Source organism: Amphiura filiformis, chromosome 5, assembly GCF_039555335.1.
Source record: "Amphiura filiformis chromosome 5, Afil_fr2py, whole genome shotgun sequence".
NCBI lineage: Eukaryota > Metazoa > Echinodermata > Ophiuroidea > Amphilepidida > Amphiuridae > Amphiura > Amphiura filiformis.
The window spans coordinates 43,722,125-43,747,423 of record NC_092632.1 but is presented as its reverse complement, the minus strand read 5'-3'; the positions used below and the strand labels follow the sequence as shown (position 1 = coordinate 43,747,423).

At 37.1% G+C, this 25,299-nt stretch overlaps 2 protein-coding genes across 2 annotated transcripts; one reads left to right on the top strand and one right to left on the bottom strand.

Annotated features, from left to right (window-relative positions):
* Positions 1 to 3,528: 3,528 nt before the first annotated feature.
* On the bottom strand, positions 3,529 to 7,422 carry LOC140152217 (monocarboxylate transporter 4-like). Its single transcript, XM_072174516.1, has 2 exons — positions 6,705 to 7,422; positions 3,529 to 3,713 (listed from the first exon to the last, which is right to left on the bottom strand). The coding sequence occupies exons 1-2, from the start codon at positions 7,420 to 7,422 to the stop codon at positions 3,529 to 3,531; spliced, it is 903 nt and encodes a 300-aa protein (XP_072030617.1).
* A 7,389-nt stretch (positions 7,423 to 14,811) lies between these two features.
* LOC140151874 (monocarboxylate transporter 12-like) lies at positions 14,812 to 24,031 on the top strand. The gene is made up of 4 exons (XM_072174190.1): positions 14,812 to 15,515; positions 16,181 to 16,321; positions 17,328 to 18,131; positions 21,821 to 24,031. The coding sequence occupies exons 1-4, from the start codon at positions 15,311 to 15,313 to the stop codon at positions 22,024 to 22,026; spliced, it is 1,356 nt and encodes a 451-aa protein (XP_072030291.1). The 5' UTR covers positions 14,812 to 15,310; the 3' UTR covers positions 22,027 to 24,031.
* Positions 24,032 to 25,299: the final 1,268 nt, after the last annotated feature.

The window sequence follows — 25,299 nt, the reverse complement described above, 5'->3', positions numbered from 1 at the left end:
ACAACATTTGAAGAAAATGTTAAAATGTTATTGTAATATAGATTGGGGAAACATTTTGTAATATTTATTTTGTCAACACAAATATAAACATGTTAGAATGTATAACATGTTACAATGTTTTGCATCAAGTTTTCAAAAATGTTTTTTGAATTTTATTAAAACGTTTTATACCCTTTATGTAGCCTGACATTTAGATGTTTTCTGTAAAAAGTTTTGTGGGTGCTGGATTGCACCAGCAAAATCTTCACAGTTTTGTTATATGTGATGCGATCAAGCAAAATCAGTCGGAACTCGGCCATAATAAATTTTCAGTTTCCTATAGGATAGTAAAAAGCATTTACAAAGCTGGATTTTGCAGAAAACCCCATTGAAATTGAACAACCAGTTCCAAAGATATGAGCAATTTAAGAGTTTCCAAAAACAAGAGGAAACAAAAGGAACAAGAAATGTCTTTAAAAAAGACAATGCCTCCAAGATACCAGTGGGCACCTTTTGTTATTAGTTAAGGAGACACTTATAATGCTAGCTTTGAGGTAACGCTATTGGATATAGATTTTTGTCTGATTGAAATATGTGAGTCCATTCTCTCCTGATTACAAGACTGAAAATTTTATTTTAATCGGATATTCGGTTACCAAAATATGAAGTTGGCAACAAATTTCTTTAATTTTTGTTATGCAATGATGTCAGGTAGGCCTTATTTTCTAATTATATATGCAAGAATTGTACAAAGTAGAATGTTCAGATCGGCTACAAAATAAGATATAAAACCCATGAATGCCTTTTTCCATGCAAATTTCCATTTGCATAATTAATTAGGGCCCTAATCAACTTTTCTAATAAGTGGCCCAAATTAATTATGCAAATTGAAATTTGCCAAGACGCAACCGTAATTTTGTAGTAGGTCTACAGTGTGTGTTCTACCCATGTACCATGCCTCAGTAGGCCTACTATAATAGCTCTTTTAATTGTATCTGAAATCTTTACTTTGCATAATTCATACATGTAATTAGAAAATCATCTGGCAACTGGACTTGTCAAAAATATAGAAAATAAAAATAAAGTTGTTGCCAATTTTTTGTTTTGGGTTCGCACCATTTTGACAGGCCATATCTCAAGAACCGAATGTAATCTACAGGGCATAAGCTTTAACATATTATTTAAATAGAAAGAAAATCTAAATTTGTGCATTAGCCAATAGGGCCACGGTCACCTAAAGCCATCTTGCAATCTTGCAGATAATTCTGATGTATGAAATAAGACCTTCAAACTTTCAGATATGAAGAGTTCCAGATGCAGGCAGCCGTTTCTGTTTTTAAATGCATATATAAATAAATAAATAAATAAAGTAATTTATATAGCGCATTATGCCAGGCCTCAATGCGCTGAACAGAGAACTAAACTTACAAATAATATGCAAAAACTACAAAAGTACATATTCAAATAGGCATAATACAACCAATACAAATTAAATTATAGTAAACACATTTAAAAAAACAAAACAATATAAAGCAATATTACACTTGATAAGAGAAACAGAATAGCATATTATAATGAACAAAAGCATGATAATTATAAACAACACACTTAAATCCAAATCACTACTCGAATCCCCAGGAATATGCCCAAGTTGTATCAAGAGTCATTTCTCGTGGAATTTTGACTGAAAATTACGATTGTAACGTTTCAGAGTAACAAATTTTCGTATCAGATTTTTTTTATGCCTGTTTATTATATTTTGTATTCAGGACTAAAATAATATTAATATTATTATATTTAGGGGGTCTTTTATAGGCCATTTCTCTTTTGTATGTGTAATTGAATAAAAAATCAAAAACATTATTGTTTTGTTTTGTTTCCTTCATTTGTGCTTTGTCTTGCATCGAAAGGGCCAATATCAACACCTTGTTTGTGAGAATTATTGTGTGGGGAAAGATGATTCTTGCATTTTATTTTTATTTTTATCTTAACAAACAAAAAGCAAATTTCTCAGTCAAAGTCTTGAAACGGTCATGGGTATGCATGCAAAAATATTGCAACAGTACCGTACTCAGTAGAACATAAAACACAACCACGCATGGGAATTGGGGAAGCAAATACTTTAAAACGAATTATTCCGAATTATATCAACGCAATAAAATTCAAAAATTGCAATATTTTAGTACATGTATTTGAACAGCAATGCCCGGGCAGCAATGAAGCCGGCCATAGGCGCGGCTAGGCGTATCATACCATACATTGCAGTTCAAATGCATCGGATCATGATTGTGGCCTAGTCGAGCCTAGCATGCATGCCAGTCGGTCTGCTGACTCGCCGCGGCACAAAAATACCTCCAATTTTGCACAAAACAATCCATGATGTCAAATTATCACATCCAAAGTGTCGCCATGAACGTCAGCTTCAACTTCTCCAGCCAAAGTTTTTGCATTAATAACCAGGTTTCATGTAATCATGAAATTAAACCTTGTTTGATGTGTATTCCCATTGCCACAGCACAACGGTTTTCCAACTTGTCTTCAACGATAAAGCTGCTGATCACACCGAAGGCTGATGAGCGCTGAGGTTACAACCTATAATTAAAGACCGAATTAAAAAAGACTAGTTTGCGTCTGACGTCATGACAAAGGCGCGCCGTGATTGGTTGCTGACCTGCGCAGTATGGCATTTTTGGTCTGGTTTACAGGACGGCATACGCAAGCTAGTCTTTTTTAATTCGGTCTTCAATTATACAACGTATGAGTTTGAAAATATTCTAATGCATAATTCATTAACTTGATAGACCCACGCCATTGGCGCCACGTGCTAGGCGTTTCTAGAATCCCTATAGAATAAGATTAATTTTAATGGTAATTTATTGCACATGCTGAGGAAGCGTGAATACCTTTTTGAACATTCGGAAATGGCGATAGGCGAATTTATGTATGGCGCAAAGAGGTGGGGGATATATATTGGGCTCTCGATATTGGGCGGAAATTAGAGTACTTGTCAGAATATAAATTTGTACAATCGGCCTACATGCCGCGCAATGTGCGGCATTTTAGGTGTAAATTTCAAAGCATACTACCTCCTGCGGAGGCAGAAAAACTTTCTTTGTTTGGCTATATCTCAAAATCAATATTTCCGAGTTCCGACTGATTTGGCTTGATCGCATCACATATTCATTTTCAACATGGAAAAAAACCTTTTGCCAAATTCACTAAGATCACTATAAACTTGACTCGCCATGTGTTTATGTATAGTTTTTACTTATAATATAATTCCCTTCCACTCAAATATCAGAATAAAAAGCAAAACTGCTTGAGGATAGAGAAAGAGACTATGTTGTCGTCTACCAACCCACAAGCTTCTGCAACTGAACTTTTTGCCTTAATTTAAGCCCCGATTTCATGTTTGAAAAAAAAAGTTTAAAATTGTACATGATTATATCTATTCTTTGCACTTTTTCCCATGAAGTTACGTAAGGGAAACCATAAAAGTATGAACAGCCTGCAGCTTATATAATGTGTTCATACTTTTCAAATGTCTCGTCACACTGGAGTTGAATTATCCGTGTCTGCAATACTCGAATACATGTGATTTGTTCGTGAAGTATTGTATTGCCTCTTTTCTTCAATCCTCAACTGCCAACGCTTCATCAGTGGATCTGCCAGTACGATGACACCCATGATTAAAACCATCATACCGCACACAATGTATGGCAAGTGGAACGTGCCTGTTATGTCATAGAGAAACCTGTGCATAAAAATTAAATTTGGGAAAAATTTTGTCATTTATTATTCCTATATAGGCGAAAATTTCATTTTCGTATCTTCATAAATTATTAAAGTATTAAGGTGGTATTGGAGGCATTATGGAGGTGCTCTGACATAACGGTTTTTAAAATATATCAATTTATATTTGCTTTGTATCTTATTGTTTTTATCAATAATCAATAAAGTTAATGAGCTAAAATGATTGGAGAAGCTCATTAACATATAATTTTTTGCCAATATTTTGCTAAAATCCATGCATAAATGTTCAGGGTACTTTTGCCCCTTTTATTTTGCATACTTTTGCCTTGAAACTTGCAAATTAGCTCATTAATTATGCAAATATGCAAATTAGAGGAGGCTTCACTATATAATACATTAGAACATATTAGAAACACGTTGACCAAGTTTCAGGGCAAAAGTATGCAAAATAAAAGTACCCTGAACATTTATACATTGATTTTTAGCAAATTATTGGCAAAAATTACATATTAATGAGCCTTTCCAATCCTTTTAGCTCATTAACTATATTGATTATTGACAAAAACAATAGAATACAAAGAAAATATAAATTGGTGTATTATGGAAACCGTATGTCCGATTTGCTCCAAACAAAAGGCATATTAATCAGTGTGCTTTATCCTACTTAATTAATCTGTTTAAAACATGCTCAGAGCATTTCCTAATTTCTAGAAAATGCCTCCAATACCACCTTAAAAACGGTATATTATGTGAATAGCATAGCATGCTAGTGGTTAAGCCGGGGGGACTCCAACTTTGGAGGTGACGCGTATGTAGGGCTGTTAAGACCCCCCTTTTCAGCGTCGCTGTCACCCAAAGACCCCATATTTTTTTACAAACACATGCTCTGTCACCCAAAGACCCTTACAAGTTCAATTTGAACAGCAACTTTCATTTATCACTGATTTTGTTACTTATTTTGAAAAAACAAAGGAATTTGAAGCCATTTAGAACTTGATTTTCAAGGTTTCTGTGGCGCTGTTTCGACTCTCACCCAAAGATTCCATTTAAAAAATGGTCATGTTCTCACCCAATGACCCCATATTTTTTACATTTTGCTCTCACCGAATGCCAAAAATCATGCTCTCACCCAATGACCCCATATTTTTTACATTTTGCTCTCACCGAATGCCCCTTAGTGCGGAAGTGCCAACCCTACACCTATATCCATTTCATATTGAAGTCCCCCCCCCGGTGGTTAAGCCGAACGCCGTGTGTTGATGACAGAATTTGATCCCAGTGCAAGTGTAAAAAAATTAAAATTGTTTATAGATTGCTTAAAAGTGAAGGATATGTCATTCAAATTGTCATTTTGCATTTTTTAAATGAAAAATTGAGCAAAAAACAAAGAAAACAGCAGTATTGATGAGGTCGGAGCCCCATTCAAATACATGTAGCTAATTTACATAGTGTCAATATATAAATTACGAAAATGTCGTGGTTTGTCTTACACGGATTTCGGCTGAACCACTGACAGGCTATGTATTTTTATTGTTATCATGGTTATTAGCACATCTATGACAATGACAAAGGTACCAAAATCTGAATTTTGATGATTTTTACGATCGTCCGGATGAGAAAATCACTGAATATGTAGATAAATCCGGGGGGCACTCCAACTTTGGAGGTGACGCGTATGTAGGGCTGTTAAGACCCCCTTTTTCAGCATCGCTGTCACCCAAAGATCCCATATTTTTTTACGAACACATGTTCTGTCACCCGAAGACCCCTTATTTTTTCATTTGATCTGTCACCCAAAGACCCTTACTTGTTCAATTTTAACAGCAACTTTCATTTATCACTGATTTTGTCACTTATTTTGATAAAACAAAGAAATTTGAAGCCATTTAGAACTAGAAATTCGATTTTCGAGGTTTCTGTTGCACTGTTTCGGCTCTCACCCAAAGATTCCATTTAAAAAAAGGTCATGTTCTCACCCAATGACCCCATATTTTTTACATTTTGCTCTCACCGAATGCCAAAAATCATGCTCTCAACCAATGACCCCATATTTTTTACGTTTTGCTCTCACCGAATGCCCCTTAGTGCGAAAGTGCCAGCCCTACACCTATATCCATTTCAAATTGAAGTGCCCCCCCCCCCCCGGAGATAAATTAGCTGCACGTATTTGAATGGGGCTTCAATTTGATCAATACTGCTGTTTTCCTCGGTTTTTTTTGATATTTTAATGACTTAATATCCTTCACTTTGAGCAATATTTTGACACTGTTGTTGGGATCACTGAATATGCCTTTAAGGCCAAGGTCCGGATACGAATAAAATCATTTCATCTCTCATATTTCCTCCGCTTGTTCGGCACGCAATCCGCAACAAATACAACATAAAGAACTATATAAACATCTCAAAAAAGTAACTAACCCCCCCTTAAATAATGGCCATTATTTAAAAAGCGCGCATTTGTCTCCTTCAATGTTCATATTTGATTATTGGCAGCTAAACATAGCTACTTTCGCTCCGCTGCAACATATTTTCAAGGATTTTACACCAACCAACCCCCCCCCATGTCACGAAGAAATTTACCCTCCTCCCACACACACCCCTCACTCCATGAAGTCCTGCACCGTCATCACTGATCAAAGGGGCCCGTGTGTTCACATTACCCCGGGCCCGTAATGGCTCTCGGCGGCACTGTGCACTGGAGCAAACTGTAACTTTTGAATTTGCATCTTCCTTGGGTTTTTGGATCATCATGTTTTTATTTCTTATAACGATTTCAACGAATGAGGTCTTAAAGCCGAGCTAAAAGATGCAGTTATTGGCTGCTGATTCCAATTATATTTGACATTTCTGACTGTGTTTAGGACGGGGTGAACATAACTGGTACCTTAATTCTTTTGCATGCGCACTGTAAGGACCGGTATAGTGTCGAGCAAACGGAGGGACGGTGCCACCTTCTGTCTATATAAACTTACCACATCCATTTATGTACACAAGACTTCCTATACCAATTGACAGGTACATCCACGCTATTGCACCAGGAGCTTTTTGCACAGATCCCGCAGAATATGCCGCAATAACCGTACAAAGATTTCCGCCAATACCCCAGGTCATGCCTAACACTGCAGCTATAACCATCAGTTCCGAAAACTCATTTAGGAATGGCATAACAATGGTCGTACATCCAAATATCAAAAATGATACTCCAGCCAATGTTGGAGCTGATACCATCTTTTTATCGACGAAATATCCAACAGGAAAAAGTCTTAGAGCAAGAATACTTATGCCTAGAGTTGACAGGATGAAAGATGCTCCGATATCTGATATTCCAATATTTGTCGCATAGGGAATGATGTATACAGCTACTGCAAGAATTGCACCCCATACAAATCCGCAAATTATACTTTGAAAAATAAACTGTACATTGGAGAAGAGGGATAAATCAAAGTCTTTGGCGATGTTTTTCAAGACGAATCCACAATAACTGGGAGTATCTTCTTTTAGACTACCTGTTGTCGGGCCTGTTGTTTCTGCAATATGTTTTGCCTGTGACATTTTATGCATTGGGGTACGTAAAAGATATCCTCCGACACATGTATTTGCCATGATAGCAGATATGACTTGTAAAGCACCTGCAAAACCATAGTAAGTTACGAGCACTTCAAACAGCGGTGGAAAGACGATGTACGCCATTCCTGTGGCGGCACTGCACAAGCCGTTAGCGAAAGCGTAACGTTTGTCGAAGTAAAATGCAAAAAATGAGCAAGATGTTTGGTAGACTAAACCGACTGATATGCCTGAAAAAAATTGAAATCAGAACAAATTTTTAACTATATCGACAAACGTAAAGTTTGTCAAAGTAAAATGCAAAAAATGAGCAAGATAATAATAATAATAATAATAATAAACAGACACTTAATATAGCGCATTATTACGAAGAGCCTCAATGCGCTTTACAACAAAATATACATGCATAAAAAACATTAAAAGAACCAACACGCCTAAGAATACAGTCAGAAGGAGAGCAAAACATGGCCAAAGGCTGAAACTCAAACGTGATGGTTTTACAAAAGCAGGCAAGCAATACAAGTAAAATACAGTTATACAGTTATAGAACCACAAAATATAGGCAAGCAATATAATGATATAATGATATAATATGAAAGTAAGCTACAAATATATCAAAGCATCAACATAAAAATATTTCAATTACAAATGCCAAGATGTTTGGTAGACACCTGAAAAAAATTGAAATCAGAAGAAATTTAAACACTATCTTCGTCATTGTTTGTGACATTTCTTTTTAAACGTTTTACTATTTTGTCACCTGAATTTTGGGGTTTTTTTTACCTTGTATGATTTGGTTCGTTTGTTCACCATGTTCATTTTCCCAATTTTAAACTCTTCCGCAAACTAAAATAAATGGCACTAGTGGCGAGTTAAACACTTCCAACACGTCTTTACTTAAACTTACTTATAACCCATGCACATAGTTATCTGATATGTATATGTATACAATATATCATTTTTTAGCCCGTAACAGTACTGTTAGACGCCATGGTCCTACACTATGGAATACTATTAGTTTAAATACCAAAAATTCACTAAAATACTCGGATAAGTTTCAGTATAAATGTGAGTTATTATCTCGTTATGTATCATGTGTATAATTTCGTTAGTTTACAAAATTATTATTAACTAGCGGTCACCCGTCTTTCGCGGTCACCGTCTTTAGCCGTCACTGTCTTTTGCGGTACTGATATTTTATATAATTTGTTTTTAATGTTCTATTTAATGTGATAAGTGATGTGAAAGGATATGGTCATTTAGAATTACAATTGAGAAGGTCAGGTACAATTTCAGTATTTGAGTTAATTTCTTTACCTTGGGGTGCACCTCATTTTGAAAGTTGTGGTGCATTATTTCACCTGATGCAGCGCAATTTGAAGTGCAGTCTCAGAACAATCAAAATAAATTTACAATTTTGTAGGACACTGACGTTAAACAAGGGCCTAAATATTTTGCTTTGACACATTATACCTGTCAGCTACTCCTGTATGAGTGACCCAATATCAGACAAACCCTCTCCGAGGGTCTTAGCAGGGTTCATAATTAATTATTGCACATGGGACAGGAAACTATTTCTATGGGACAGGAAACTGTTTCTATGGGACAGGAAATTATCAAAAGTCTCAGGGAAAATCTTTAAAAGTCACCCCTTTTGGGCTACCAAACCACGGGTTTGGCAACCCTGATTAATTTGTCTTTCATCACAAAAGCATCAAGCACTTGAACTAATTCAATAAACAAACACTCTACTGTTGACACGTTCTCAATAAAACACTGAATGCATGCTATTCTCGTGTGGTGTAATAGTTGATGCAGTGACCGGAGTATGATACAAAAAAGTAGTATGCGAGTGAAAAATATGACAACCTTATTTTAGTCAGAAAGGCCCTTTCAGTGCTTTTGAAACTAATTAATTTAATCTTAAACCATAGCCAACATTGCCTGTCTCACGTGTCCTGTGCGGTCTTTGTCTGCACATAATTATGTCCTGATACGTCTTTGATCGTGTTTCGTCCTGAATATTTAACTTATTGTAAAGGGTGGTCAAAATATTCGAGCCCTGCTCTGTGCTCCTACCATGTAATTTTGCTTTACTAATGTAGAAGTTATTTAATGGTGAAATAAACTGAACTGATCTGAACCTATGACGACAGATCGTGGGCTAACAAAGTAAAGATATGACCCGGAGATATGATCGAAGTATTAGAGTGTCAAAGAGCAATCAGTTCGTTGAATGTAGAGATGGTTGAACCCGGGACCTCCGACTGCACTAGTGTTTCTATTGACCGTCTGTGCAGAAAGGGTGGCATGAAGGGTAGATTACTTCATTCTTTAATTACTATTGGGTCAGATGTTATAAACTTATTGTTTTGGACAATGTAATGTGGTTTACCTAATATAGGTGTGATCGCACACACCTGCCACAGCTCACTTATCATACTCAAAGCAAACAGACAGCCAAATGAAACCACTCCTGCACCGACGACGACAACTCTTGACGTCAGACGGTTTCCTAACGCCGATGCAACTGGTGCTGTATAATGATTATGGTGATAGTAAATACCATTATTATTTTTATTAATATTATTAATATGATTGTAACGACGAGGACACTACGAGAAAATGTGGTAACAAGAAAACAAAGAACATAAACAATTTCGCAGGGTCGGATTTAACGTGTCAACAATTGCTGACAGGGCCACTTGCTATCTGTATTCGGGCCCCTACTCTAGGCAATACGCCTTTTGTTTTAAAGCGTGAAGACCTTGCAACTAATGAGCCCGTAAAATCGTTCACTTAGCGAGAAGTCACGCAAAATGTATTATCAACTTTTCAGAAACACTGGTGTTTTGTATATCGGAAAAGTAAACTACAGACTTGAAAAATTCAGAGAAGTAGAATAAAAGTACACTTTATCCTGCCTTGAATTTAAATTTTAAAAATGATATTAAAATTTTGATATAATGATGTAGGGGCCTATATCTTAGTCTATGTATAGGGAATTAGAGAATAAATGATAGTACACTTTATCCTGCCTTGAATTTAAATTTTAAAAATGATATTAAAATTTTGATATAATGATGTAGGGGCCTATATCTTAGTCTATGTGTAGGGAATTAGAGAATAAATGATAGGATTTTGTCTTTTGCCTATCCAATATCGTGTCATAATGGATGGGCTGGCCAATATTTTGAGTAGTGGATGCCGGCACAAAAATTTTTCTCGCAAAAATTACATCAAAACTGAATAAAAATGAGAATAAACGATAGGATTTTGTCTTTTGCCTATCCAATATCGTCTCATAAGGCAAAAAAAAAATTGTTGTGTTGCCCTCCCAAGCCTAAAATCTGGTAGTACAGCCGGCCGGATTTTTTTTTTTTTTTTTTTACCAACTCAACCATTTCACAGTAACATGAGTGAAGAGAGGCATATGAATAATATTGGCTGTATGTTCTACCCAATGTTGAATATTTTATTGAAGTAAATATTAATATTAAGACCCTTCACAATTAATTCTTAGTTTACCAGTTAAATATTTTTAAAAAGGCATGAGGTAACTTAATTATTAGTTATTTATTACTTATTATATTCTTCATTTTGAAACAAGTGGTCACAGCCCAATATCAACATCCTGCATGGTACATTTTGGCACTGCAGATCATATTGCAATTATGGTTGATTTTATACATTGATAATAATATGTGTTATTTGTTTGTTCAGGATTCATGATCAAAGTAAGAAAGTAGCAAATTAATGTAACAAAAATTTCATTTAACAGAGAAAATGACAGATAAAAATCAAATAATTAAATATTTTGCAATTCTCAATTTTTTTTTTGGTCTGGAAATAGGAAACTCAAAATCAGTTGTGAAGGGCCTAACATCCATGTTGTTGGGATTCAATGAGTAAGTCCTACTATCCAATTAAAGTGCTGGCTTGGGGCACAATCTTTTTAGTGAACGTCAGGGGTCCGGGAATAGGCTTGGGGGTACATGTATGATTTAAAAAAATCATTTGTTAAAAAAGAATTATTAAAAAAAAAATAATAAAAAAAAAAACCCGGGTCCAGATTTTCGCGATTTTGACCCGGCCGCGGAGGGCAACACAACATTTTTTTTTTTTGGCCTAAATGGATGGGCTGGCCAATATTTTTATCGTAGTCGGCTGCGCCGGCATCCACTACTCAAAATATTGGCCAGCCCATCCATTATGACACGATATTGGATAGGCAAAAGACAAAATCCTATCTTTTATTTAGAGAATAAAGGTATTGGTTTTAGTCACTGGAGTGCATCTATCGTCTCATATAACACGGGCGACATCATTATTTTAAGTAAAACAACGAGGTGAAGCCGAGTTGTTTTACGCCAAAAATAATGATGTCGCACACCGACACCGCCTGGCTAATAATTATTTGGTGGAGCAGGGACACTAAAATGAATACACGGGATCGATACACGTGAATTGCTATGCACGATTTTGATATCAGACGAAAATCTTCGAATACTGGGTTAGAAATTGATGAATATCTCCCGCAAATGAATTTATCTCAAGAAACCAGATGTGGTCTCATAAACTTGAAAATACGTGTTGAACAGATATGATAGTCACTAGAATGCGCTTTGAAAATTGGCCGTGCGCTTTGAACTCAAAATCTGACCATTTTATATTGCGTTGGTCCTGTAATACCCTGTATGGACTACAGCATGTAGTACAGCTGCACTCACTGTAGGCAGTATAAAAGTCGATGACCATTGACCTCAATGGGGTATACAAGCTTATTCACGCACAACCAAGATCACTTACCAGGCTATTGTGAGTAGCCTTAGTTATGTCCCTCGACTAATTATTAGTTCTAAAGAGCTTTAAAGGTTTGAACCAAATGGCTAATCGTGGCTGTGGATTCAACCTACCATGGCGATTCCTGCCATGAAGATATAGGGTCGATGACACTGTGTGTCGCCCGTGTTATATGAGACGATAGATGCACGACAGCAGATAAAAACAATACCTTTATTCTCATTCTTAAACACATCAATTCAAATAGAAATATCATAAGTATTAAAAATTGTAATCAAATTAAATCCTATACATTATATAAGGAACTACCTAGGGTTTAAAATCGACCTGTCCCGTTGCTGCTATGCGCATCCGATTGGTTCAAATAGCGAGCACGCGTATCGCGTTGATGCACACGCGCGCTGACCCGTGTGATATCGTGTCATATCACACGGGTAAGAACCAATGAGATTGCAGGAACGTTCTAAAGTGTAAAAGAATCTCTAATTCTTATTCAATGGGTGCGTCTTGTAAACAATTCACGTAATTTGATTGGTTTTCTGGTGTATAATATATCACAATAGTTGATAGTGATATTAGTCAGGGCGCGCGCCGCCACGCAACGGCGGCACGCTTGTTGCTCCTCAATGATCGCGCGATAATGCGTTCGCATAATACACGTGCGAGAACTAAGAACGCGATTGGCGGCTTAGATGTTCGTGATGGTTTCGTTCATTTAAAACAGCGGGGATGTCCTCACAAAAGTAACTTTATTTTTTTCTGAAAAAGTACAGTTTTTCTCGCAAAAATTACATTAAAAACTAAATAAGAATGAGAATAAAAGATAGGATTTTTTGAGTAGTGGATGCGCCGGCATCCACTACTCAAAATATTGGCCAGCCCATCCATTATGACACGATATTGGATAGGCAAAAGACAAAATCCTATCATTTATTCTCTAAATGATAGTTCTTACAGGTATCTAGCAAATTAACTTAGAATACTGTGAAAATGTAATTAAAAACTTTTGCTTTGCTTTCAGTTTTGAGCTTCGCCTGACAGAGTTAGCCGAGCCAACACGCCATCAGCGACAGGAAGGGGACAATTATTTTATAAGAAAACTTTTAAAATAGAATAAAACACTTGCATAAGTGTTTAAAAGTGCAATATACTTATTATTAATAAAAGGTTGTGTGATTTGTAGATGTTTTAGGCCTCATATGTTTTTAGTGGGTTTTTTATTATGCTGGGTATTGTCAGGGTTAGTGACGTAACTAGGGTTTGTAGCGCCCGGGGCAAGAAACTAAATTGGCGCCCCTCCCCCCCCCCCCCAACAAAATTTTGACTTTCATCGCTTGGAGAGGCGCAGAATCGATGCTGAATTGGTCAATTTGGGGCCCCCTAAGGGCGCCCGGGGCATGTTGTCCCCCCCCGTAGTTACGCCACTGGTCCGGGTTCACACAAACGATGTATCAAATTATTGATACGATATACATGTGTATATGCAACAAACAGGCAATAGCACATTGTGCTTTGTGGTTAATTAGAAGCAAGCAAACGATGTAAAAATTTAAGCATAAATTATATTAATGGCAACGTGTCACGCGTCGTTGAACATGTCAAATTACATGATTGATCTACGTCAACATTATTGTACTTAGAGTTTTATATGTATAGTTATTGAATAGTATAAGGCCTGTACAAAGTGTCAAACTTGAATACAATATAGGCACTTCAACATGTTCAACCAACACCTTCCAAGATTCTGTTGAGCTTGTTTTCGCCTATTATAAACCGAACAACTGAACTTTATGACTGAAAAATAACCAAAAATAGTCCAACCCTAAACAAAATTTGAGAGTTTCATTCTCTTCTTTGGAAAAGGCTGGAGTATCACTATTGCATCGATCACCTTTTGAAACCCTGGATCTGCTTCTCTGGAAGGCCCCCAGGCCACTTTGCTGACACATAGGGTCTTTTTCCTTAAATCGCCTCTGACACTAAGTGCGTGAGTGTTGCGGTGATAATATTATTTCTCAGCGTTTATATAAGTAGTGTACTTACAGATAAGAAAGACACATGACGAAAATGATGACCCAATCAACGCCGATTTTGAAGCACTAATTTTGAGATGTGTCCCCCATTCCAACATGAAAATGCCCTGGCAAGACCAAAGTCCATCAGCTAATAACCTAATGAGAAAGCAACTTGCCAGAACCACCCAAGCGTAGCCACGGTCAACTGGTGCCGATGTAGCAGATAGCTTCGTTGGTTTAATGACTACCATTTCGCAGGGATGTGAGAGTTCCTCTTTTCAGCTAATTTCCTCTTTTTTTGTTGCCAAAATTTACGCGTTTTTCTTTTATTTTCAACCCATATTTGGCGTTTTTACCCTGATTTTACACTGTTTTTAGTGATTTTCCTCGTTTTTGGTCAGTGGCCTCTCACACCCCTGATTTCGAACGAAGGTTTCAGAGCTTCTTCATGTTATGGATACGTTAACAGCTAGCTGTTGATCGTGCAGCTGAGCGTGCAAATGACAAGGTATGCCGTATTCGATGAACTTAATCCAAATAACAATCTGGGGCAACAGTACAGCTTAATTGCAGCATGCATTGTCAGTTGACCTTGAAAAACCTTTCAGTCGTGGAAATGTCAAAACTTGTTTACTAAAACTCAGAGTTTTAAGTTTTGTCTCCAATGGATACACTTGTCGTAAGCTGGCTTATTTTATATGGCTGTTTACTTAGCAAACGTCGCTCCTTTTAGACACTAAATATTTCAGCGCCTTCATGGAATCGTGTTCCTGCAAATTCAAGTGAAGCGCAGTCCATTATTACAAGTATTACAGCAGACACAGTTGCTCCGGGCTAGGAAGTCTATAAAATTCTTTCAGTCCAGAAACCGTGATTCCTCATTCCTCAATGTCGCAGCTCGGAAGCTGCACTTTTACAGGCACTTTTACAACAAGAAGTAACTAGTGACAGATAATTATAATAGGACTACGACAGTTTACTTCAATATAGCTAGTTGCCTGCTTGTGTGGTACAAACGTCATCCAACTTTGAAGCTGTGGCAATGACCGTTTATAGACTGTCAGATACTGATGAGCAATTCTGTGCCTCCTGGTTTAGATTTTTAGTGATCAAGTGGAGCTATACATGCTTTGGTCTACTATGTGCTGAAGAACAAAAAACTGTTTCGGGAAACATCCATTGACATTCTTCAGCTAATGATGGGCGCCTCTTCAAGAACACAGTTTGATCATGGTTACGCGTGGGTTGTACTAGGAGCATGTATCGTGGTGCGACTGTTTGTTGATGGTCTCTGGGCAACATTAGGTATTATGATGTTGCAATGGCAGAAACATTTCAACGTCAGCTCGTCGACAACTGCATGGATAGGGTCGTCATATTTCTTACTGATATTTTTTACAAGTAAGTATAATTATGGAAGAGTGAGCGACTTTGATTGGCATTTTCCCATTGTTGAAAATATGTCATGTCTATACAGGTCTATGTATAAATAAGCCTATGTAAGCCTTTTGCTCATCTTGATCTGATCTCAAGTCGTGTTTACACGATCGGACATAAGTCACTTATTACCGGTAATAAGTCACTATTACCGGTAATAAGTCACTTAGGCCTATGTCCGACCGTGTGAGCACGACTATAGATTTATTCTAAACTACGTCAGTGGTCAGATTATCATATCAGTTGTGTTCTCGGTGACAATTCGCCGTAGAATTGACGTAATAATCGGATTAACTACCATAGCAATAGAGGAATACAATTTTTGAATAGATCGCCCTGCACTACAAACAGAGTGTACATTTAGCGTATATATTTCAAAGACCCAAAATTGAATAAGTTTTTAGCTCAGTTTGAGATTCGCCGATATATGTTGTACTGGTCACAATATTTAATATGTATATAGGGGCACACTATATACGTATGTACACGTCATCAGGAAATGTCCAGAGCAGACAGAAAATGAATTTGTGAAAAGAAAACATTCATAATTTCATCTTACTATAATTTACTGTTAAAAAAGACATTTATATATCAAATCTATTTTTGTGTCCTTTTTCTCTTCATCACAGCACCAATATCTTCAGCATTAGCCCATCGATTTACGTACAGAGTAGTTACCATATTTGCTGGAATCGTGATCTTCGGTTGTCTGCTTGCGTTAAGCTTAATACGATCTTTGTGGCAAATTTATGTAATAATGCCAATATTGGGTGAGTTTTCTTTTCATCATTCTATCGTTGAATGAAATTTTCCAATAGCAGCTACCTTCGACTATATTTATAAATACGTATTTATAAATACGCACGTGACCCATCGGCACGACATACCAAGACCAGCACACTGACATTGGGAGATTCAGAATTTATAATATGTTATCAAAAACAACATTTTGAAAGTATTTATCGACGGAAACGTTTACAATATAATCACAAAGTTGAACAAAATAGACAGTTTTTGCTCTGGTCTCATGCTGTTATGTCAGCGCGGAGGTGGTCACGTGCGTATTATTTTATAAATAGCATACTGAATAGAGACACTTTTAACTTTAAAACATGCAAGTGGACTGCGATCGGATTTGATGATAAAGTGAATGAATATGAGCTAATATATGTTTTGAACAGGCATAGAACCTTAATAAGGGTACAAACCGAGGGAACAAGTAAACCAAAGAATAGTATAGAAATTGCAATTGCAGCGAAAGGCAAAAGTAATGAAATAAAAGGCAACCTATTATGGGCTTCCACAAGGAGAAACAAGAAACTTCCTTCAGCTTTCTGTGGCAATGCAGCTTTCTTTGTCTCTGTACTTGCCGGGTGTACTTGTGATATTATGCTTGCTACCAAGCTTCAATTGCGCAGACGATGTCACGTTAAGTCCAAAGAAGACAGAGAAACGTCCGCTTTTTCTCTTAAAACAAGGATCTCCCTCAGATCTGTATAACTTATCCACAAGAGAGCATTCAACCCCATTCTGCCAGTATCATGGAATTTCCTTTATTATACCCACCCCTTCAAATAGTTATTGTAATATTTTCGTGCTTGCAGGGCAGTATCTGGCAAAAATTCGGTTGTTTTAGTCTTGTTCCTTTTAGCTGATCTGTTCTATTGCAGTTTGCATGCTCCTTGAGTACAATATTTTCGTTAAGTTTGCCCTCTTTTATTTTCTCCCGACTAATGTTAATGCTTCTGTAATGCGTTTTATCTATTTGCTCCTCAGGAATTGCAGCAGGCCTGGCTTATCAACCTGCTTGTACATTTTTTGTTTACTACTTCGACAAGCGTTACGCTTTTGCCAATGGACTCAATAGTTCCGCCAGTGGCTTGGGTATCTTCATTTTCCCGCCGCTGTTGGAATTTCTGAATAGTGTATACGGCTGGCAAGGGGCGTCACAAGTTTTAGCTGCCATAATGGCCAATATTTGTGTATGTGGGTTTCTATTACGCACATCTAAATTTGAAAAGTTACAAAACAAACAACTCAAATCGCGTGAACTTAATGACACTGAAGACACAACTCGCTGTAACATCTTGAAAGATGTTGCACACGATTTTGACTTATCGCTTTTCACCAACGTGCGGTTTATCTTTCAAAGTATAATAAATGGACTATTATACGGTGGTATATTTGCAGCCATCATATATCTCGTTCCTTATTCCACTACCGTTGGTATTTCTGATCTTAATGCATCTTTCATCATGTCTATAACGGGAATATGTAATATAATTGCGAGACTCTCACCCATTGGGTTTTTAGTAGACAAGAAGTTTGTATCAGCATCAATGGTGACTGGAATGGCATTCCTACTGCTTGGCCTTATCACAATTCTCATTCCCTTCGTGAAAACTTTTCCATTTCTTATATCGCTTGCTGTAGTGTTTGGACTAACGTGGGGGGTTGGAGGTTCCTTAATCATGTTTATTGTGGCGCATTCTGGTGGCTCCAAGGACAAAGCTCCTGGTGCTCAGGCATGGATGCTTCAGCAGATGGGGTTTGGTGGATTCTTGTGTATCAACGGAACTGGTAAGTTCAAATAAATTTATATCAAAGTGTAAATTCCCAGGGAGTCACTCACCAAGTGACTTGCTACGCACCCGCGTCCCAACAAATATCGAAATGAATGCCATTTTCATAATATGGCGGCATCTCTCTCGCTATGAAGGAAGTGCAGGCTAGCAGGAATCAACTTGTTTTTTTTTTTTTAGATCATGATTAACATTATTGTAAGACCTTGATTTTGATTTTCCGAAGAACCTTTCAGCTTTAGGCTTTCATGTTTTGAAATGTGTTTACAATTTCATGCCTTAAGAATGAAACTAAATGCCGAGTCAAGAATAAATGAGTCGGTTTCCTCACGCTTTAACTTTGCATGTCGTACAATATGTTCAAAACGATTAAAACTTAAGTTAACGTGCATTGACACATGCAATTATTGTGCAATCATTCATTTCTTCGTTTTCAGTCAATCGGATCGGGAAGCAACCACAAAATGTTTTTAAAACGTTTTAAATAGGTTATACTTTGGGTTTTGGTTTTGGTAAAAACGTTTTAATATCATTAAATGTCGGGTTATATAAAGGTCCTGAAAACGTTTTAAAACGTTTTGTATGAAAACATATTTTTTAAATGTTGTCAAAATGTTATTGTAAAAAATATTTTGTCAACACCTAAATAACATGTTACAATAATTGCAATACGTTATCGAAAAACGTTTTTGAATGTTATGAAAATGTTTTATACCCTTTATATACCCTTTATATAACCCGACATTTAAACGTCTTCGGGCAAACCTTTCTAACGTTTTGCGAATTATGTTGAAAACGTTTCGTTTTCGCTGGGTATGCACCAATAATATAAAACATGTGCTATATACTCCTTTTTATTTTATTATTTTACAGTATGCGTCGACTATATTTATAAATATGTATTTATAGATACGCACGTGACCACCTCTACACTGCCATAACAGCTTGTAGACAGTAAGTCTCGAAGTGACATTCTACATAGCGGGTGGTCTTCCTGTACATTTGAATGCAAAGGCGGTAAACAACGCGAGACTTTGCAGCAGAATTGTCAATTGTCTATTTTGTCCAACTTTGTGATTATATTGTAAACGTTTCCGACGATAAGTTTTTTCCGTCATTAAATACTTTCAAAATGTTGTTTTTGATAACAGGTTACAAATTCGGAATCCCCCATGTGTAATAATTTTGCTGTTCAATTAATACTTAAATTTGATGATTTGTCTAAATAGTTCCTATCCTATTTAATGACATGAGGATTTGGTCACACTTGCTGGTCTTGTTATGTCGTGCCCATGGGTCACGTGCGTATTTGTAAACATATTAGAGATATTGCGATTTCCAAACGTAGACATCGGACGTACGTTGATCTATTCAAAACCACTCTCCTGTATCGAAACGAGGTCACATATTTAGCTATTTTTGAAGATATTCCACGTGCGAAATCGACGTAGATACATCGTTGAAAATGCACAAAATTTGTTCATTTCACAATATGTTAAAGGCAGTCAAAGATAATGAACATACTAAGGAAAGTCTAATTATTATTATGATCCTTTTTGTTTGTAACAAATCATTATAATAAAGGTACAGCGATGTGTTAAAAATGGACTAAATTTAAACGCAATATTCATACGCAGAGATTGCCCATTATAATGTGTGTGATACTTTGCGTACAAAAAATGACATTGCGATTTCCCATTTTGGATTCCAACGTAGAATAAAACGCAGATGCTACGTTGAAATATGCTGATTTTACCTCATGTCTAAGTCCATGCAACGCGCCCAATTTTCAGGACGAAAAAGTCTCATTTTGAAAGTAAAGTCATGATGATAATGGATGTAGTGATCTTTAATTTACCAAAATATATGTTTTTGGGCAACTATACTATTTGTGGAGCACAAAAAACAATTAAGTTTAATCAGCATGTAGGTCAAAATTTTAGTCAAAATCAAAAGCGGTCTGTTTGAATTAAGCAGAGACTCAGCTTACTGTTATTTTTTCAATCACTATGCCCTCTATCGACCTAGATTAGATTAGATCAAATATTATTGTCTTTATTTCAGCATACTCGTTCTTCTTCGTGACGAATGAGCACAATCCAGTTTGGAACCGAGACTAGCAATATTTTGGTTTTCCATCGTGCGTTTTGCCATAGCCACCCACTTGTCGTGCCCTTTATTATATTTTGTTGCATGCTTTTATTATGTTTGTTGTGAAGGTTTTTAATCTATATATTTTTGCCTATAATATTTGCTTATTGTTTTTATGTTTTTAATGCTTTGTACAGCGCTTCGAGATTAATTTTGTAAGCGCTTAACAAATATGTGCATATTATTATTATTATTATTATTAACTAGGCGGTTACCCGTATTTCGCGGTTCTCGGCTGTCATAGTATTGGCTTTTGCAGATCTCAAACCTGGGCTTCCTTGGCCAAAGTTACACCCACCGACCAAGTTTGAGCTCCATGAGCAATTTGAAATCTTTGTTTTTTGACCTATGACCTCTCAACCGTAGGTCTGACAAAAAGGTCACAATGGAACTTTTGTTTGTTAGTCCAATTTCCTCTTACCCACCAAGTATGAGCTCCATAGGCAATTTGAAATTGTGACCTTTCTTGACCTATGACCTCTTAACCGTAGGTCTGACGAAAAGGTCACCGTGGAAACTTTTGTTTGTTAGTCCAAGGTCCACCCACCTACCAAGTTTGAGATCCATAGGGACAGTTTGAATTTGTTACCTTTCTTGACCTATGACCTCTTAAAGGTAGGTATGATGAAAAGGTCACCGTGGACACTTTTGTTTTGTTTGTTAGTCCAAGGTCCACCCACCCACCAAGTTTGAGCTCCATAGGGGCAATTTGAAATTTTGACCTTTCTTGACCTATGACCTCTTAACCGTAGGTATGACGAAAAGGTCACCGTAGAAACTTTTGTTTGTTAGTCCAAGGTCCACCCACCCACCAAGTTTGAGCTCCATAGGAGCAATTTAAATTTGTTACCTTTCTTGACCTATGACCTCTTAACCGTAGGTATGATGAAAAGGTCACCGTGGAAACTTTTACTTGTTATTCCAAGTTCCATCCACCCACCAAGTTTGAGCTTCATAGGGGCAGTTTGAAATTTTACCTTTCTTGACCTTTGACCTCTTAACCGTTGGTCTGACAAAAAGGTCACCGTGGAAACTTTTGTTTGATAGTCCAAGGTCAACACAATGGCATGGCTAGATTTGCCATTTAAAGTATTTGAAATTAGACTTCAATTGAACTTGACCCCGTCCTTGACCTTTGAAAAAAAAAAAAATATAAACTCGTTCTTCCTCATACCAAGCTGCACCCACCCACCAAGTTTGAGCTCCGTATGACCTACGGTGGCCTCACATTAGCAGTCACAGACAGACAAACAGACAGAGAGACAGAGAGACAGAGAATAGCGTATTATTATATAGATATTTAACACCGTATTAACGTACGTAAAAACGTACGTGAAAACGTACGTTCCACGTGCTGCGTTTGGAACATCGCAATGTCTCTATTTATAAATATAGCTGAAGGTAGCTGTTTGATTTCCAATATAGGTTCCAAAATTGTCATCTGAAGCTATTGTTTTGTTCTCAGTCAGATATATATGTCGCTTATAGCGATCGTATCAAGTATTTGTTTACTATTTGATTTTAACTTCTTTGCAGCCTGGTTGTATGATTACATGGGCAGTTACCGATTAGCACTGATTCTCTGCGGGGTCTGTACATTATGCATAGGAAGTATTGTATTGGCAGACCCGTTGCTGCATCAATGGCAACTGAGGCTAGAAAACAAGAAGAAGAAGAAGTCTTCAACCAAGGATTACATATATTCTAGTCTTGGAAATACCACAAAAGAAACACAAGTGTGACAAGACAATTAGTCTATACCTGTACGTGATACGCAGTTTCAAGGAATAATCTATGTGCAATTACGATGTTATCATCATACGCTACTTGCACTGCTCAAAAAGGTATCATTACACATACACACAAAATCATAACATAAACATTTTCTTCACTCAGTGATAACTTTTATTGAACCTGTTTATTTCAATGCCAATTTCAATTTGGTTCCCAGTTCATCCTGCAATAAATAGTTTCTCCATCACTATTCACGACTGCTGAAATGCGACGTCGCGTGCTCCTGATGAGGTGACTTGTTTTTTCTTCGTCAATGCTGTTCCACTTTCTCAAATTCTCAAGATCATGAGGCGCAAACCCTCTAGGGTTGTGTCTGGCTTGACGGTCTTGTTAGCTTTCTTCTTCAGAGTGTCTAGGTTCTCTATTGGGCTCAAGTCTGCTTTTTATCGAATGATCAACCATGCGATAAACATAATGGTTTAAATTTTAATGAAAATGGCGCGCACAAAGCATGTATCGCATTAGATACTCATCCAGTAATCTATGTAGAATCATTTGTATAGATGAGTTGAACTCAATGTTTATCAACAAAGGCAAGGGACTGACATATCGATATGCTTGCGCGAACTGCATACAACCACTGCACTGTTCAATAGCCTAGTTTCATGTGATGTGGCGGTAGTATTAAAATCACGGCACTGAACAAAATATGATGCGCGCGCATACTGCCATATTGCCAGGCAATGGCGTCAGAAGTCAACTCATCTATAAAGACTTCTGTAACTTTTGAAAATCAATTCGTTAAATTGAAACGCTTGTCACAGAGCAATAAATGAGGTGTCAAAATTCGCAGTATGAAATGCTCCATTCAGCGAAGTTTTTTGTTTTTAAATCATGGCGATATTTTCAAGTGTTATGATACTTTTTGAGCAGTGTAACTTTCAGATGTAAACTTTATTGTAACCTAAGATGTAGTGTAAGTTGTAAAATTTAAGATCATTGTAAAGCGCTTTGTTCAAGAGAAAATTTATTAATATCAAAACCCTCGTCGTGTCTCACACTAAATAAAGTCATATTATATTATAACTCCCGGGTTTACGGACGGGGCAAGAAGTTAGTATTTGACAAGGTATCTAACCCGAGGTCAGACCACTGCTCCAGAGATGTGACGAGAGTCTGTCACTTGAAGGCAGGACCTTCGTCCTGATCATACTCAGTGAAGTACATCTATGGCGACAAGAGTAGTACAAGTATAGAGGTGAGGCTCAAACTCTTGCGCAGTTAAACGTCTGATGTCAATTATTTTGGTACCATGGAATTGGTATAGCACTCTTCTTTTCAAATCAAGTACAAACATCCCCGATTTAAGCAACCACAAGCTTGAAAATTGCCGATATTTAATCATACCATACCATTCCAAATTTTCCAAAAAATTTAATTTCAACAAAAAATCACTAACTTTTAAGTTTTCCAATATACTGGAAATGATAGGTACTTTTAAAATTATAAAGTATTATGGCCATAGTTTTAAACAACAGCACCCTCCTCTACCCTCGACTTTGGACGGTCTACCATACCCCCAAGTAAGATGGTAGGGTTAACAAAATCGATCAAATTAGCACAAGTATAGTAATTACATGGTGCTGTTTGGAGGTTTGTGTGAGCGCTTTAAGGCAATTGAACAGGAAATAATCTGAAAGGGTAGGTAGCCTCTAGCCCCCTCGCTAGGCTAAGGGTTTAAAGCCCTACTGACTTTTTGAGGCTTAAATTTGGTAAAATGAGCTTTGAAGTTTTCGAAGCCGAGGTTACATATCGAATAAAAAGAGTTGCATATTGTCCGCAAATTGTACAGTGAGTTTTTGTACCCTACCACCTTATCAGGACAAGGGCTGTGCAGCTCCGTTTGAACCATGTTTTTAATATTTTTCATCATGTTTGCCCAAGTTATTATGAAAGAAAACTTTGACAAGTTATCTCATCTACATCATTATAACACTATAGGGGTAGCAATTTTAACTTTCAGGTTCCAAAGTTCCATTTTTACAGGAGGTTTTTAGAGGTTAATAACTGCGCATCGGTTATTTAGGGCATTGTGAAAATCTAAACATTTTGCCTTTGGAACCGAGGGATATTCCGAGGTCCAAAGCAAAATGTTTAGATTTTTCACAATGCCCGACATATATATTACCGATGCAAAGTTATTAACCTCATTCATAACCGTCACTTTAATCTCTTCACCTTACACAATAACACAAAATTTCGCTCAAAAGTTTATTAAAATAGATGATTTTTACATCTTCCCTTTCCAAAAATCGATCAGGCCAATAACAAAAGTGTGTATCACAATCTGTGCAAATATGGTAGCGCGCAATCCAAATACGGCAGCCAGCGCGCGCGCAGTTTGTTCGACGCACAACAACACGCAAACGCCGGTCAATTGTGTGCGACATTGGAACAATTACGCATTTTGCGGTCAAGTGTGAGATATTAATTACCTCGATTTGCGTTCGCGTTTTCACAAATAACTAAATGTAATTCATAACCTCATTCATAACCTCATTAATATACGCAGCAAGTGCGATCCAATCACAGAGAATAACTTTTAAATACGCGGACGCAAATGCAGGTCATTGAAAAAGTATAATGACCGCGTCTCGGGTATTGTGAAATATACGGAATATCCCTCGGTTCCAAAGCACAATGTTTAGATATTTCACAATACCCTCAAAACAACTGATGCGCAGTCATTAACCTCTTATCAATGACCTCCGCGTATGCTTACGCGGTATAATAGCTTCGGCGTGTACGCATCTGTTGCGCCGGAACACTTCACGCGCACGCAACTACCATATTTGCACATGGCGTGATTGTGTAGTGCATCGGAATATCCCTCGGGGCTGCGCCCCTCGGGATATTCATCGGATCCAAAGCACAATGTTTAGATATTTATATAATATTGAATGGATTTGAGTGTGATACAAGAATATATTGCACGAGATAGAAAAATATTTTTCTATCGAGTGCAATATATTCTTGTATCACACGAAAATAAGCCATTCAATATTATTATTATTATTTATATCAGGGTTTTGCTATGCGGTAAAATGAAAATTTAAGCTTACATAGTCACCGGGTTTAACCAAGGGGTTGACAGTGATTCGCCGATTCTCCAAATTTGGCCAAATTTGCACGCTAAGGTATGCTGTACAGAAGCTGCCGCGAACCACAAAGTTGGTACCAGCATGGGCGCCGCCATCTTGGAGAAAGGGGGTGCTGGCGAC

Excerpts from the sequence above, each read along its gene's own strand:
- LOC140152217 (XM_072174516.1), bottom strand. The coding sequence starts at position 7,422 with ATGGCGTACATCGTCTTTCCACCGCTGTTTGAAGTGCTCGTAACTTAC. Across the intron at positions 3,714-6,704 it reads TGTGTACATAAATGGATGTG|GCACGTTCCACTTGCCATAC; the intron begins GTAAGTTTATAT and ends ATGACATAACAG.
- LOC140151874 (XM_072174190.1), top strand. The coding sequence starts at position 15,311 with ATGATGGGCGCCTCTTCAAGAACACAGTTTGATCATGGTTACGCGTGG. Across the intron at positions 15,516-16,180 it reads CTTACTGATATTTTTTACAA|CACCAATATCTTCAGCATTA; the intron begins GTAAGTATAATT and ends TCTTCATCACAG. Across the intron at positions 16,322-17,327 it reads TGTAATAATGCCAATATTGG|GAATTGCAGCAGGCCTGGCT; the intron begins GTGAGTTTTCTT and ends TTTGCTCCTCAG.